General features: G+C 41.0%; 2 protein-coding genes across 3 annotated transcripts in view; one reads left to right on the forward strand and one right to left on the reverse strand.

Annotated features, from left to right (window-relative positions):
* zc3h12aa (zinc finger CCCH-type containing 12Aa) overlaps positions 1-15,139 on the reverse strand; it is a 315,343-nt gene that overhangs the window by 232,294 nt on the left and 67,910 nt on the right. The window lies entirely within an intron of this gene.
* Positions 1-15,139, forward strand: part of grik3 (glutamate ionotropic receptor kainate type subunit 3) — a 109,303-nt gene that overhangs the window by 84,553 nt on the left and 9,611 nt on the right. For both annotated transcript variants that reach the window (XM_077526147.1, XM_077526146.1), the window contains 2 exons: positions 6,230-6,453; positions 10,001-10,119. In XM_077526147.1, the coding sequence (XP_077382273.1) occupies positions 6,230-6,453; positions 10,001-10,119 (343 nt within the window). The remainder of the gene's footprint in view (positions 1-6,229; positions 6,454-10,000; positions 10,120-15,139) is intronic.

The following is a 15,139-nucleotide window of genomic DNA, read 5'->3' on the forward strand; positions in this document are numbered from 1 at the left end:
CTCATGACATCACATAGCAAAAAAACAGTTGAAATATCACATAGCGTGTTTCAAGTTGAAACCAGATGATGGTTACATCAGTTCAAAACAGACACTTGACCTCACAGTCGTGAACCCAACTTAACAGGTCATGAACTCAAACTTAACCCTGGTGTGACCCCAGACATGACAAGTTTAAGTGTGTTTTATTAATTTTACATCACATTTATAGTCTTGTTTTTCACCCTCATAGACGGGGCTTCGCTGGAACGTGCTTTTCATTGGATACAACTCTAGACTAAAACACATCATCACCTCCATTTTAACAAAAAAGAAACTTTCCCTGTATGTAAATCAGTACGACTAACAAACAGCTTGTCAAATGTGTTTCCTCAAATCTTTTACAAATGCGATATTGCATTTATTGCAATGAATGACATGAGAGCATCCATTTTCGGGCTGACAACGTGGTCAAGCAGTCACAGCAGCCTGTCAAACTGGAAAACACGTCCACCCCCGCTAAAAAAAATCTTCCCATCTAAAGCGAAGGTGGCAATTCGTTGCTGGCATTTCCTAAGTGTCCCCATCAATGTTCCTTCTTTTTGCTCCGCAGCCCCGCCGGGTCAACGCTGTACTCAGCTGAAAACTTGTAATAGCTTAAATGGCATTTAGTGCGGCGACTGGTGTGGCAGGAGTCAATGGCTGAAAGGTTTGAGGAAAGGTGGGCTCCCGCTGCAGCACTTTTCCTCCATGTGAGCGTTTTTTTTTTTTTTTTTTTTGCTACTCTCCCATGTTGATAACAATAACCTTGAGGGGGGAACAAATGGATTACGAAAAAGGCTGTAAATGCTGGTAAGGAAAGAAGTAGCATGGCCTCATCATTTGCCAGCACACATACTCTTTGCATTTAAGTGGCTGTATTTTTTCTTACGTTGTTTTAAAAATGGTAACAATAAAATAAAATACATCATGGAAGCACTGACATGCTAGGTTTAAAAATAATAATACAAAATATTTGAAGTGTTCTGAGTTACAAGAGTGGTCATGCAACAACTTTTTTTTTTTTTTTTGTTATCTCAAGACACCTCTAATTTATCAACATAATTTCTCTTAAAGGCCACACAAAATGTCTCTTCACATTGTATTCGGAACTACTATTCTGTTCAAATTCCTGTACTCGATACCATGAACGAAATCCCCTTGCTGTAATGTAGCTAGATAAGATACATGCACACAATTTGCGGGTGATCTGTGCCTCCATTTAAATAAAATGATCACTGCTGTAGATATGAGACGAGGGGGTACAACAGGGCAAGTTAATGCCGATAAAACGGAGCCGAGGCTCTGAGCTCATTCATCCTTCCTGTCGGATTGCGCGCCGCATGCTCATAAATCAGTTTCAAAATTGAGCAGCGCCGTTCGACTGACAGACAGCTTTTGAAGGGAACAAGACCTTTACAATCAAGCCTTTATTCATAACAGGAGCTGATCAACATTTGACAAACCGAGGCGGAGAGACGACAGAGACACACGTACGATGTTGTCAAGGCTAACAATTAGCATTACCTAGCACATTCTTAAGCATTGCAAATAAGCCTGTTTAGGGGCCAAAGGGCAATGTTTGGAGATGCTAAACCAGGGGTGTCAAACTCACGTTAGCTCAGGGGCCGCATCAGGAAAATAACGGTATATAGCTTAAAAACGAGTGCCGTCATTTAGACGCAGATTTTCGCTGTTTGTGTGCCAGCCCTAAATTACGGAGCTCAACTATAATCATATTGTTCCGAAAAATAACACGGACGCAAATGGAACACGGCAACATTTTGCCTGTATAAGTTCCGGTCGTGTTAAATCTACCTGTTTTGCATTTATATTGTTCCCATTTTTCGCGGTTTTACAGTATTTTGACTGATTTTGCAAGGGCCACAGAATATTGTGTCCTATTGTTATAAAAACATGGAACCTACCAAAACAAAAGATGATTTTCTTCTTTCATCAGGAAAAAAAAGGTATATTTCTATCTGTTTCCATTTTGCAGCAATTGGCATTAGAATCTAGCAAAGTTTCACAATATTCACAAATCTGTTTAAAACTGTGGGGGAAAAAAGACATGGTTGATCTCTTACACTCTGATGCCACCTGCTGGCCGGTTTTGTAATAACTACCATTGCTTGAAGCATTATCTTCAAGTCAGAGGCTGCATCAAAGCCTCCTATAGGCTCTAGCATAAAAAAACAAAAAACATATAAACATGTCTTTGGGACCATGGCAATATTTAAAATAGAGCATATTTATAGGTTTTTGGGAGCAAATGAGTTAATGATTTTATAAGGACGCGAATCCTTGTCATAGGTATTTGTATTACCAGAAAGTGAATTTGTGTCATATTTAACACGTTTATGTCGGTCTATGATTTAAAAAATAATAATAATTAAACAAACCTTAACTTTTAAGTTGTGTGTAAAGTAATGACACCCAGGACGATTCCCCCGTACAAGTTGCATTGCTCATCTGAGAACTGCTTGTGAAATTACAAATTTATATGTTTTAATTATTTTTTTTTTAACTTTACAAAATCATCTCGCGGGCCGGATTAAACCCCTTTGCGGGCCTGATCCGGCCCGCGGGCCGTATGTTTGACACCCCTGTGCTAAACGATGCAACAGGTCTCGTTAAACATGACCCAGCCACTTTAGCCGATGACTTTAATCAGGCCGCGATGCAAAAGCTAATAGCGCGCTTAGCGCATTGTTTGTCACTGCCCTGGTAATTAATCATCATCTAGGAAGACACCCTGGAAGTGGATCAGTGCAGAGATGCCTGATTGAAGCTTGATTGATGAGCTTCAGAAGGACCTTCTGTAGACATTTGATTATTTATTTTTATTTTTTTACGTGACATTTATTATTAGGTTGATTAAATCTAAATTCCTTGAAATATGGTCACTGGAATAGTACTTTTCCTTTGTGTATTCATCTTGTATCCATTTAATTGTTTTCCAGTATAACATTTTGTTTTAGAATTAAATGCAGAAAACACCTTGGAAAATTAACCCGTAGGCAGTATTATGACCTGTTTTGAGGCTTTTTGTTGGTTCTGACCAAGTCATTTCAAAATAAGATATGGCCTACGGGCTACAGTGTGGGATCAGGAGGATAAAAAAACAAACAAAACAAAAAAACAGCATGTTGGAGCAACATCTTTTGTACTATGACATGTAAAATGATAAGCAAATATTTAGGTTATGTAATTCCCTCACTCAACGAGAATCAATAATAGTTGATAAGGAATCTGACAATTGAGTAGTATCAATAATGGAATCAGAATGTCTAAATTCTTAGCAGTTCCTATCCCTGTCATGACTCGGTCACGCCAGGGTTAAGTTTGGGTGATGACCGTGAGGTCAAGAGTCTGTTTTGAACTGATGTAATCGGCATCTAGTTACAACTGGTTTTAAGCTATGTGATGTCAAGAATCTTTAATCCCTTTACTTGATCAACAGCCAATCAGATGATTCCACGTCACCCTTGTTACCCACATGTCTAGCCACAACCAATCAGATCGATTCACTGTCTATAATAAGCTGTCTGAGAAATGTGTGTTTGTCGGATTATTGCCTCTGTGCAACTCCACAGCCCAAGGGGGCTTGGCATCTCGTGATTCTCGATGCATTCTCATTCTTTCTCGTCTAGTCAAGTTTGTTCTGCGCCTCTCAATGTTATGCGAATAAAGAGTTAAAACCTTATTTGTGTCTGCGCTTTGGGATACAACCTCAGAATGCAACAATCCCTAATGTTAGGTTCATTGAAGATTGAATATAAAAACTGAGAATCCACCATCGAGACGTCCCAAAAGATTCCGCGGGCTTGAGTCACCGACTGCAGATTGTTGGAAGTAGAGGCAAACTCAGTGTGTTCCTTAACGCCACACCAGCTAGTTAGCAACAAAACTTGGCAGGCTACCAGTCCGGCTAAACACGGTGCGGAGTTGCTCCTGAGTCAGTAATCATCACCAACATGGCGGTGAATAAGATATCCTTCGAACAAGTATTGTTTTCTTGAAGGGATTACAAGGACTAACAGAGGAAAAGATGGGAGAAATTACTCATTACTAAGCTAACCTAAGATTTGGCTAGCACATTAAACATCGTAATATTGTGCTTGGGTGATCGTGTAAACTTTTCACAGACGTCTGGCTGGAACCACATTAAAGCATCCAACTTTGCAGAGCAAAATAGCAGGTAAATAAATAAGTGACTGGACTACGGAAAGAAAATCTACTCACTAAACAGAACCAGAAACCGGAAATAAAAGTTCCGCCACGACGTACGTCAGCTTGTTAATATTTATATGAGTATGTTATTTGACTCTTTCGACAAAGAAAAAAAAACAAAAAAACACTTGACATGCTTGTAAGTTAGGTTGAGCTAAAAATTGTGCAGCTTGAGAGACATTTGACATAAGAGGTCCAGATTTTGTCCTGAAACCACACGTTGGTAACCATTTTCATGTTTTGCTGACGAGGTCACATCGTTGCCGCGAGCGTTTAGATGTGCCAGTTTGATCCTCATCGGAGGCGGCGGCAAGACGGGCTGACCCGCAGCCGGAGGGCCACGGGTTCAAGCACCGCACTGGCAAACATGACTGTCCGGCCAAGCCAAAGCTGCCCTTCAGTAAATTACTGCCGCGCCTCGACTCTGGCACTCATTACACTCCGTCATTAGCCCCGTGCAGCGCGCGGCCGCGCCGTCGTGTAGAAACAAATGTCACACGTTGGCATTCTTGTGCCAGTTAGACTGGCTCATCAGATGAATTATATGTTAAGCGTACAGGCGGTGGATTAAAAATGCATGAATCACTGTAACGTCTTGATGGTGGGGGGGGAGGAGCTCCGCGGGGACGACAGCGCTAAGCTCGCCATCTGCAATCCCGGATAATGCCAAGCCATGTGGCACGCGGCGGGACGGCACCAGGTTATTTGGCTCGCGCCCCATACGAGCGGTGAGCCCAACAAGGACGTGCGCGCGTGTGTATTAGTCCATCCCCGTTGGGGACGTCTGGAATGGGGTCCGGTCGTTGGTCCGGTCGGGTCAAAACTGCATTTTTGGCAGGGGAATACCCGCAGATGGACGCGGATGCGATGGACAAATGTGAATAGTTTAAGAGAGACAGCAGCGGCTCAGCAGGACCACACTGCCGCCTTTCAACCTCCTTGGATGCTACTGTGTTGCCATGACGATGACCATGGGCGTAAAAAGGCCACAGGACAGAGTACACACATACATAAAAGCACAGAGTGCATGCACCTTTTAAGGTCAAGCGCTTTTCAAGTGTTTCCATTAGCTTTAAATTAAGTTTTTGTTGGTCGAGAAAGTTGCAGCTCGAGTTACTATCATTAAGATATTTTTGTATGCCTCCTCTTGTTAGACTTAATGACCAAAATTGCAATTATAACTATTCATATGGAAAAAAAAAAAAAAAAAATAAAATAAAAAAAATAGCTGATAACTAAAAATACATCCTTTACAGAGGACTGACATGAATCTCACTGGATAGTCTCCAAAGTAAAAAGTTGTTCAACCATATAATCAGATTCCAGAAACTGTTGGCTGCTTAAATGAAGAAAAATCTCCAAAAGAAGGTGATAACATTTTTTGGCACATTTTCAGATGTCAGTACACTTTGCAAACACTGAAAATGTGATTTAAAATCAAATGTGGGACCTGTTTTCTGAATAGAAAAATGTGGAAGACATGAATCAGATTCATCTCCCCAATCAATAATATTAAATATAATTAATTACAAATTATTATTATTATGAATAAACACATTGGTAACAGTATTTACAATACATATTTAGCAACTTCTATCACTGAATTGGCCTTATGGCTGAATTCGGTTTTAACAGCAAGTTCATTGAAGACTTGACATGTGATGACGTGACTTGGCCTTCGAAGCACAAAATCGATGTCTTAGTTTCATCAATGAGAGCTTAATTAAGTAGTTTTACCATCCTTAATAAGCGAAGTGCGCATCTTGAATTCAAGGTGCATTGTGGGTAGCGGCATGGTGCATTGTGGGTAGGCAAAACTACCAAACGGTCATTGAAAATGAATTGGATCCAATGGAATCGGCTCTGAAAGAATCGTTTCAACCTTCAACATTATTTTATTTTAGCGTGCGTAAACACCCTGTGGGCTGCACACGCCACAACGTCCATCGAGAACTGTGCTGTTTTTTGTGTTCCACAGAGGGCCGACTTGGCGGTGGCTCCCCTCACCATCACTTACATGCGCGAGAAGGCGGTTGACTTCACCAAGCCCTTCATGAGCATGGGCATCAGCATCCTGTACCGCAAGCCCAACGCCACCAACAACGGCTTCTTCTCCTTCCTGAACCCCATGACGCCCGACATTTGGATCTACATCCTGCTGGCCTACCTGGGCGTCAGCTGCGTCCTTTTTGTCATTGCCAGGCAAGTGAGAACCTCCCCCCGCAACCTCACTTTCCACCCTCTCCGTCCTTCAAAACATCTCCATGAGGTCTTTGGCCAGACAAAGCCATTTACTCCGTTATCACCGCAGGCTGCGAAATCGAGTACGTTGGCCGGCCTCACATGCTGCGTTAGCTGCAGTGTGCGGTATAGCGCTGGAGGCGGTTTATGCGAGCACGGCCCAGCGGTGGTCAGAGGAGCAGAGGAAAAAAGGGTTGGAAGCAACCTTAGAATTGGCAGCTTGCAGGGAAAAAAAAAGGTTAAGGACTCAAGCTGGATGATTAAACGCACCACCTGATGATGAAATGATCTCAATGGCGACTATTTTTAGCAGTCGTCAGCTTTCTGCAGTTGTCAAATTATCTTTTCTTATTGGCTGAGCTCACTTGTAAATGTTTTTTTTTTTTCTTTCTGCGGTTCCTGCTGCTTTTCATGCAAAGTGACACTGAGGCGAAAAAAAAAAAAAAAACAGGACATGTGATGAGGATGCTCAAGTGCAAACAGCTGCACTCCCCAGCCGCTCTTTTTGTCGGGATTTGTGGAGGGGGCTTAACATCGGCATGGGGGAAAAGAAATGATCGCAAATTGTGATATCAGGTGGCTGGCCTGGATTGCTAAAAGGTTGTCAAAGTGCATCGTGGGAGTCAAGAAGAGGTGATGAGTGCACTTTAGCTCCAAGCTTACGCGACTTATTTATTAAATCTAAGGGGGATTCATAGGATGGAAGACAACACAAAACGGATCCTTTGCTGAGAAGAGATTAGCATCTGCATCACAAACTGTTTCGTGGAATGAGACAAAAAGCAGTCAAAGTCAACATTACACTGAATGGTCATATTTTTTGTTATCATAAACCATGACAACGAAGCAGTTATCTCAAGATTTCTTTTGAGTCTTTGAATCCAAACAATTCCAATAATCTTGAGTTCTAAGTAGTAGGAGGTTATTCTTTTAGTGAATACAAAGTGCAGCAATGTTCCGAATTGCAGTACCTAGTAATTGTTTAGGCATTGAAACACTGTTAAGTGCACCCCACCATGTCCCCAATATCTATATGGATAATATAGCAATAATAGTACATACATAGAAGTGCATTTGCCTCACATTTGGTAGATGAATCCTCTGGGCAGAGCTTTTCGTAATGAATCTCAGTACAGTGGAGCCTCAAGTTACGAGTGTCCCTTTTTACGAACAACTCAGGTTAAGTAGAAGATGTTAATAGAAAAATTCCCTGCAAGTGCTATTTTCGATTGGCCTTGTCACGGACCAGCGGATGGAACCATGTTGTGTTTCTTCTCGTGCTGCGTAACCATTGGCAACGTGCATAATGAACTGCTGTAAACTGAAAACTAATTTTGTACGTCCCCGGCGTAAGGCGGTGAACCGCAAATGTAGTTTCACCTCCGCATCCTTCATCATCCGATCACAAATCTTAGCGGTTGCGTTTGTGAATGATGTAGTGAAAGAAGTCTGGGAAAAAAACATTTCATCTTTGTCAAAATAAATAAATAAATGCACATTTACAGCGTGCATTTTTTTAAATATAGTGTCTCATTAAAGGGATACTTTACTTATTTAGCCATTTTTGGCAGTCAAACTAATATTTTGCCTATAATAAATTTGATATTTTCATTATTTTTCATGTACAATTAATACCTTTAAAAACACATTTTGCAACTTGCTGTTGACTGAAAATGACATCACAAGGGCTCAGGTAACCAATCACAGCTCAGCTTGTGAATGTCACATGACCAAACCTAGAAAACAGGTGAGCTGTGATTGGTTACTTGAGCCCTTCTGAGGTCATTTTCAGTCGACAGCAAGTTGCAAAATGTGTATTTAAAGGTAAAATTGTACGTGAAAAATAATGAAAGCATTGAATTAATTATCGACAAAATATTAAATTTATATTGCTATAATGGGCTAAATAAGTGAAGTATCCCTTTAATTTAGACAACAAACATTTAATGTCGATGTATCATCTCAAAATGACATAAAATTAATATAATAATTCAATTAATGACCACGACTAAATTATTTATCATTTCTTTTTTAAATTTTCTGCAAACATTTCACACCCGGCGCCATGACCAGGTATCGATCCAGCAGCAATGACATCATTGTTTTTCTCCCTCGCCTGAGATGCCAGATCAACAGAAAGTCAAATATTTATCTTTTGGAGTATATCTACTCCTGCTAAAACAAAGCGTACATTTTGTTGACTCACCTCTAATTGATTGAGACATAGCGACGCTATTCGGTGCCATTAAATTTCAAATAAAAGAGAAGAATAACATTCTGGAGGTGCACAAGCCCAATTTTCAAAGTACTTATTTTAGGAATGGCACAAAATTGCTTTTCTTTTGTTATCTTTTATTTCAGTTCTTGATAACACTTTTCACCACCCAAATGGCAACTTAGCAATTACATGCAATTTTAATATGACTGCTCCTTTCAGAGAAAATGTTACATTTGTACTCCAATGTCATCATGCATTCACTGGCTCGTTAAATCACCATCAGCGTCTGTGTGATTAAACAGTTGGCTGACATATTGGACTGCAGGGCATGTCATTAGATTGACATGCGGCTACTGTATCAAGCGGATAATATACTTTTTCAGTCAGCTAAAGCTTTTCAAATAAGAACTGACGTGTCATCTACCACTCGCCTTCATCCCGCGAGGCATTCTAGTTATTATTTATTGTAAGGACAAAGAGGGCATCCGCTGCATTTATGGGAGACGCCGAGCGATTCTTATTTATCCAAATAACTTTCAAAAGGGTAAAAAGCATTACGTTCGGGTTGTTTTATCTCAGCAGCTCCTGCGGAGAATGACTCATGCAAAAAAAAAAATAATAATAATAATAATAGTAATAAAAAAGTGGGAAAAATTTACAGCAAGTAAATGCATGACGCATGTTTTATTTATGATAAATGGTACTTCATTTATATAGCGCTTTTCCACCTTAAAGGCTCTCAAAGCGCTTTACAGCCGACTCCCTATTCACCTACAGAAGCAACTGGGGGTTCAGTATCTTGCTCAAGAATACTTCGACGTGGTCACATTGCATGGGATCGAACCCGCAACCTCTGAATTGGAAGACAACCACCATAACACTGAGCCACATCGCACCGCAATTTATGTGGGCATTTGTTCTTCAAATGTGACATTTTATGCCCTTGTCAAAAACAATAATAATCATCATCATCGTCATCATCATCATCGGGTGTACCTAATGTTGTGACTCATAAGTGCTGGTGTTTTTTTCAAAGTCTCCAGTAAGTTTGCAAGTCTTCAACTTTTACAGACTTCCTGCCACGGCAGATTCGTTACTGTTTTGTTCCAACTCGACATGACTGAACTACAAAATAGCTCAAGATGTCTCAGAACAGACCCAAGGAGGGTGATGTTAAAAAAAAAAAGTAGAAACTTGTGCTTTCTTTGGGATTGCAAAGTGGGATATAAAAAAAAAAAAAAAGAAAAGAAAAAAAAACACCAAAAAGAACTCCTTCCATTTCAACTTTAGGTTCAGCCCGTACGAATGGTACGACGCCCACCCCTGCAACCCGGGATCAGACGTGGTGGAGAACAACTTCACGCTGCTGAACAGCTTCTGGTTCGGAGTGGGCTCCTTGATGCAACAAGGTACGGCGTCGCACCCTTCGCTGTCAAAAACAATCCCATCACGCCGCCGTCCCGCCCTCTGTCTCCACTCTGGTAGCTTCCACTTCCTGCCTCACAACTGACAAGCCGCTGGATTTTTTTTTTCTCCCCCGCCCCATTCTGCGATTGTTTTTCGGCGAGATGTTCACCCGTCAGGAACGAGCGGCAAGCGGTGCTCCGTCTTACATGACATAGCAGGGTGCTTGTCACCCACCTGCTGTTTCAAAAAGAAAAAAAAAAAAAACTGAAGGAAGCGGGAAGCTTGTCACGCATTGTCAGCCGAGGCTAGATATTGTTGCGGCGTTTATTTCCCGCCATAAAGCTCGTCGCTGACCCTGAAAAAACGTCTTGAGGGTGCTGGGGACGAGAAAAAGGATTTGTTGAGGGACGCGTTTGACAAATGCCGGCTGTCACCCATGCTGCAACTGGCAGGTGTGATGGATTCAGAGAGGCTTAATTGCACTTAGAGTGACCCGCTGTAAAATTTCCGTATATCTCACTTGTAGTTACAATGTCTGACAATGTCATGGCGTCTGATGCTAATGCTTTGATTGACTACAAGTCTGTGTAGTTTGTCAGTTGATCCGGTCATTGGAATTGAGGAAACTGGACTCTTGAAGATGTTTCACCTTTCGTCCAAAAGGCTCTTCAGTTCTAAATTTTAGGTCTGGAGCACCCCTATTAACTGTATGTCTCTGATGGGAGTGACAATAGGTTTGTTGTTGTTGTCCTAAACTTCTCCATCTGTACGTTGGCAAGACGAAACAACCCTTATACAAACATGTGGCACAACAAAGGAGAGCAGTTTATTTGTGTCCATAGTCAGCAGTTCATCTGCATCTCAAAAAGCAGCTCCTCTGTGGACAGTGATCAAAACGGGGTCCAAATTCAGGATCGGGAGGATGCTCTAGAAGCCATCTCACCTTGTCTAAACCAAGGAGGTTTTGCGCCATCAACTATCGTCTGCATCCAACAATGTCCTGACATCTTTCATTCCGCTGGAAGAGTTGCCACTAATGAGCTGTTTTGCCACCAGGCAGCTAAGCGCCCGGTTGGTATGCAGGACGGTTCTTCACCAGCTGGCGAAAACTATAAGAACACTAGTGTGACCACCCCTCGAGAACACACCCAGCAGAGATATAAATAGGGAGACTTTACACGTAAAATTGTAGAATTGAAGAAGCCTCTCAGATTAAAGTCACAAGAACAGTCTAGGGCTATGCAGCTTATAAAATATTTTATCACCCTTGGCTGGTGTTATAGCCTTTATTGACTCCTGCTTTAATATAGTACATGTAGTAGTGTAACTTTTAGTAGAGGCAATTATAAACATTTCATGGTGTGCTCAGTCCCTATTACATTTACTGTATATATACACCTTTCGTGACATTTTTGTTTGGAGGCTTGCCGTGAGATTTTTCTAATGTCAAATATCTGCCTTGGCTCTACAAAGGTCAGGAAACACGGCTATGAAGTATTTCAATGACTGCCTTTTATAGGGGTGAAGTTGGACGAAATTAAGACTTTTTCTGGGAATTAATTTAAATGAGCCAAAAGAATTTAAGTCATTTCAAGGGAAAGGTAAGCAAATTGTGAAATCAATATCATACAGACAAAAAATACTCGAGAATGTTCAAGTAGTAGCAACACGAATGAAGGAGGCTTTAGTCAGACTCTGCAGTTGTGCTTTTCCCCGCCGGGGCAGTAAATGCATTCTGCTATTCATTAGGAATGTCTGGTCGGCGGTGGTGAAATGGCACGGGGGTTCTGCCAATTTGCTGGCGCAGGCACCGGGAGGGCTTCGAACGCATCGCCGGAGAAAGCCACGGCCAAATGAGCTAGTTAGACGCCAGTATTATGAAACTAAGCATGCCTGAACTCACCACTATGATTTGTGGTAAAGGCACAATGCTTTTCAGATGCGATGAATCGCATACTGATGCATGATGAGGTATGTAGCAATACTATGTGCGGCAATAGCGCCGTCTAGCAAACCAACCCTCTGATGTCATTTAACCAAGGCAGAGCAATGAAGAAAAGATCATAAATGGTTGAAATAATTAATGTACACTTCTTACGTACTAACATAGTTTCAAATTGTCAGTCAAAAAGACATGATGTGACCTAAGTTGCTTGAAAGGGAGGTGGAATGCCAACTGTAAATTACATTTCAATGGGTAATTTGATAAAGAATTGACGTGGTGGAAATTCAGACAGTGAACATGATCATTGAGGGACTGGCTAATTAACTAGCCTTCCTGTTACTCGGATTAATGGCACATATGTGCTCAGATAAATTAGATTTGTAGTGATAAGAAAGAAAAAAAAAAAGTGCCGGTATTCACTGTGAGGTGTAGTTCGTTGATGTCTCAAGTAAGCTTCTTCACTGCGCTCGTCTGCCAACCTCGGTGACAGCAGCTGAGACGGACGACATTTCCTTGACGTGTTTAAAATGCAAATGACTGTGTTTAAGTGGAGGGAGAAGTTTTGTTTTTTGTTTTTTTTTTAAAGAAAAGAAAACTAGCAGCTTGTCTGTGGGAGTGAGGTGTCACAGACAACACAAAGAACACAGAAGACGATGAGGTGCAAAAGCAACAAAGCGCTCGAAATGTGGTCGGCACCAGACAACAAACATATGTGTGATCATTTCCTGCTACCTTGACTCCATGTTGGAAAATGCATCTCAAATGATGTTTGTTACTTAAGCTATTTTATTTCAAATTAAGGAATTAATTTTTAATTTTAATTAATTGTAAAGACGCGGTGCTAAAAAACTATTTCTTTGTTATTATACTAGTCATTAGCATTGTTTTTAGCATTAGCATTCTGTTCATAGATGATGGAAAAGTCTTGGCCGTCTTGTTTTTTTCATCAGAATTTAAACACAACAAGAAGACTTTGGTAGAACAACAACAACCCTAATAAAAAGTGGTCGCACTTCAAGATTTGTAGCTCTGATGTTTCTAAAATCATACAGTCTATGCCAGGCTTTTGATATGTTACCTTTTCTTAAACAAATGTAGCTTTCCACATGGTAGTTAAGAACCACTTTGTTTCTGAGAAAGTCTGCAGAAATTATTGAGCTAATACTAGAAAATTAACGTCTCGTAAAGTAAACAGTAGCTTTAGCTATGTTAGCTTAATTTTCTCTCAAACAAGTTTGGCTTTAAATGTAGTGGCTAACCAGCTTAGCCTATTCGCTCACTAGTAAAGGAAACTAGACCTTACCATTTATTCTCTGCTACTTACTAACCTGATAGCAGAAAATTATCCTAGTTCACTAACATAAAAAATAAAGACAGCAAAGCATGCTCGAACCGTGTGTGCACATATTTAGATTTCTGTTGCCCCTTTTATGCCCCAATGTACAGCTTGACAGAGTGTATAATGATTTTTCCATAACAATCCACATAAATTACTCAACTAATATCAGAAAATTACACAAACACAGGTCAAGGCCCATTTCTTTAAAATAAAGAAAAGCCTGTTTCCCCAGGTTTTCATGAGCGTTAGCATGTGTTATGCTCTCGAAGGAATTTAGCAATGGACACAATCTTTCAAAGACAGTCCACACTAGTTACTAAGCTAATACCATAACATTTTCCAAGCTTAGCATATACTGTACATTTGGCACCCCTCGTTTATTAACTTAAGCAGCTAGTTATCATTATCATAGCTTGCAAGTTTGCTTTCTATCCCTGTGAATGTAGTAGCAGTCATAGCATATTGCACATCCTGAAACAGCAACAGTTCCCCTTGTAAGAACAAACATCAACATTTTTATAAACCTGCCACCACTTGACTGATCTACTTTTTGCATTTATTCGAGAGTTCCAATGCACCTCTACACACACTGTATACCTTCCCCGCGGTGCTGACAGCAGCTTTTTACAGCGTGGAATTTAATCCCGCCGCTTCTAGCGGTTTTCAGCACAACCGCGCAAAGACACGCTGCTCGTCCCTCCCTGCAGTCACAGTGAATTAAGGGATGGCACCGTCGCTCCCTTGTTTGTAACCACATCGAGCCTCCGTCAAGCCACAAAGGACGAATGCAATCAAATTTGGTGGAAGAGGTTAAAGAGCGGAGCACTCGGCCCACCCCCTTCATTCTCTATCCCACCTTCCTCCCTCCTCCCTCCTACACGGGCTTGTTACTCTTCAGAATTGCTGTCATAAATCTTCTCAGGAAAGTAACACAGTGTACACGGACCGCAAGGGTATTTTAAAGGTTGTCAGAGATGAGATATAAAGTAACTTTAGCATCAGTCAGTGGGCCATTGCTGAAGCTGAATTGCTCAGCGGAGGAGATGCGGCGGTTTACGGTCCATATGCTTGGATATTGGAAATGACTTACTATATACAGTACCGTAGTCTTGGAATACAACTCATGGAAGCACATATAGGAATGATACCTGAATAAACGTCTGCAATGATTTTGAGTACATACATTCCATTATTTAGTTTTATATCCTCATCCTCATTAGTGCCCCGGGTGAGCTAGACCTAACTTTGGCTGAGAGGACTGTTTTCCCGTCAATCGCAATGTATATGAAGACAAACAAACTTGTATTGAGCACAGAGACCAGCGCTAACGTTAGCATCACGACTTCTACAACGAGCAAGGCTAGTTTGTCAGAAAGAGGAACAGAAATTAAGCCTGAAAGTTGATTTAATTGTACTTAATTACATGTTATTGAGAACATGTATGTCAAGATCATTGAAGACTCTAAATTGAATGGTGGCGATAGACTGGGCTCGACTCGAGCTTACCAGTGATCCTAATGAGGTCAAGCGGGATAGAAAATTGATGCTTTATTACAAAGCGGCAGCACATTTCAGTCACAATGTGCTTGCCTACTGCTTTCTCCCACATTAAAAAAACAAACAAAGAAAAATGCTTCATTGGAAACTCTAAATTACGCATATAGGTGTGAATGTTTGTCTGTTAGCAGTGACTGAGCAAATTCAGTTGAGAAAGACACGGGCTCATCTGGGACAAAGG

Source organism: Festucalex cinctus, chromosome 7, assembly GCF_051991245.1.
Source record: "Festucalex cinctus isolate MCC-2025b chromosome 7, RoL_Fcin_1.0, whole genome shotgun sequence".
NCBI lineage: Eukaryota > Metazoa > Chordata > Actinopteri > Syngnathiformes > Syngnathidae > Festucalex > Festucalex cinctus.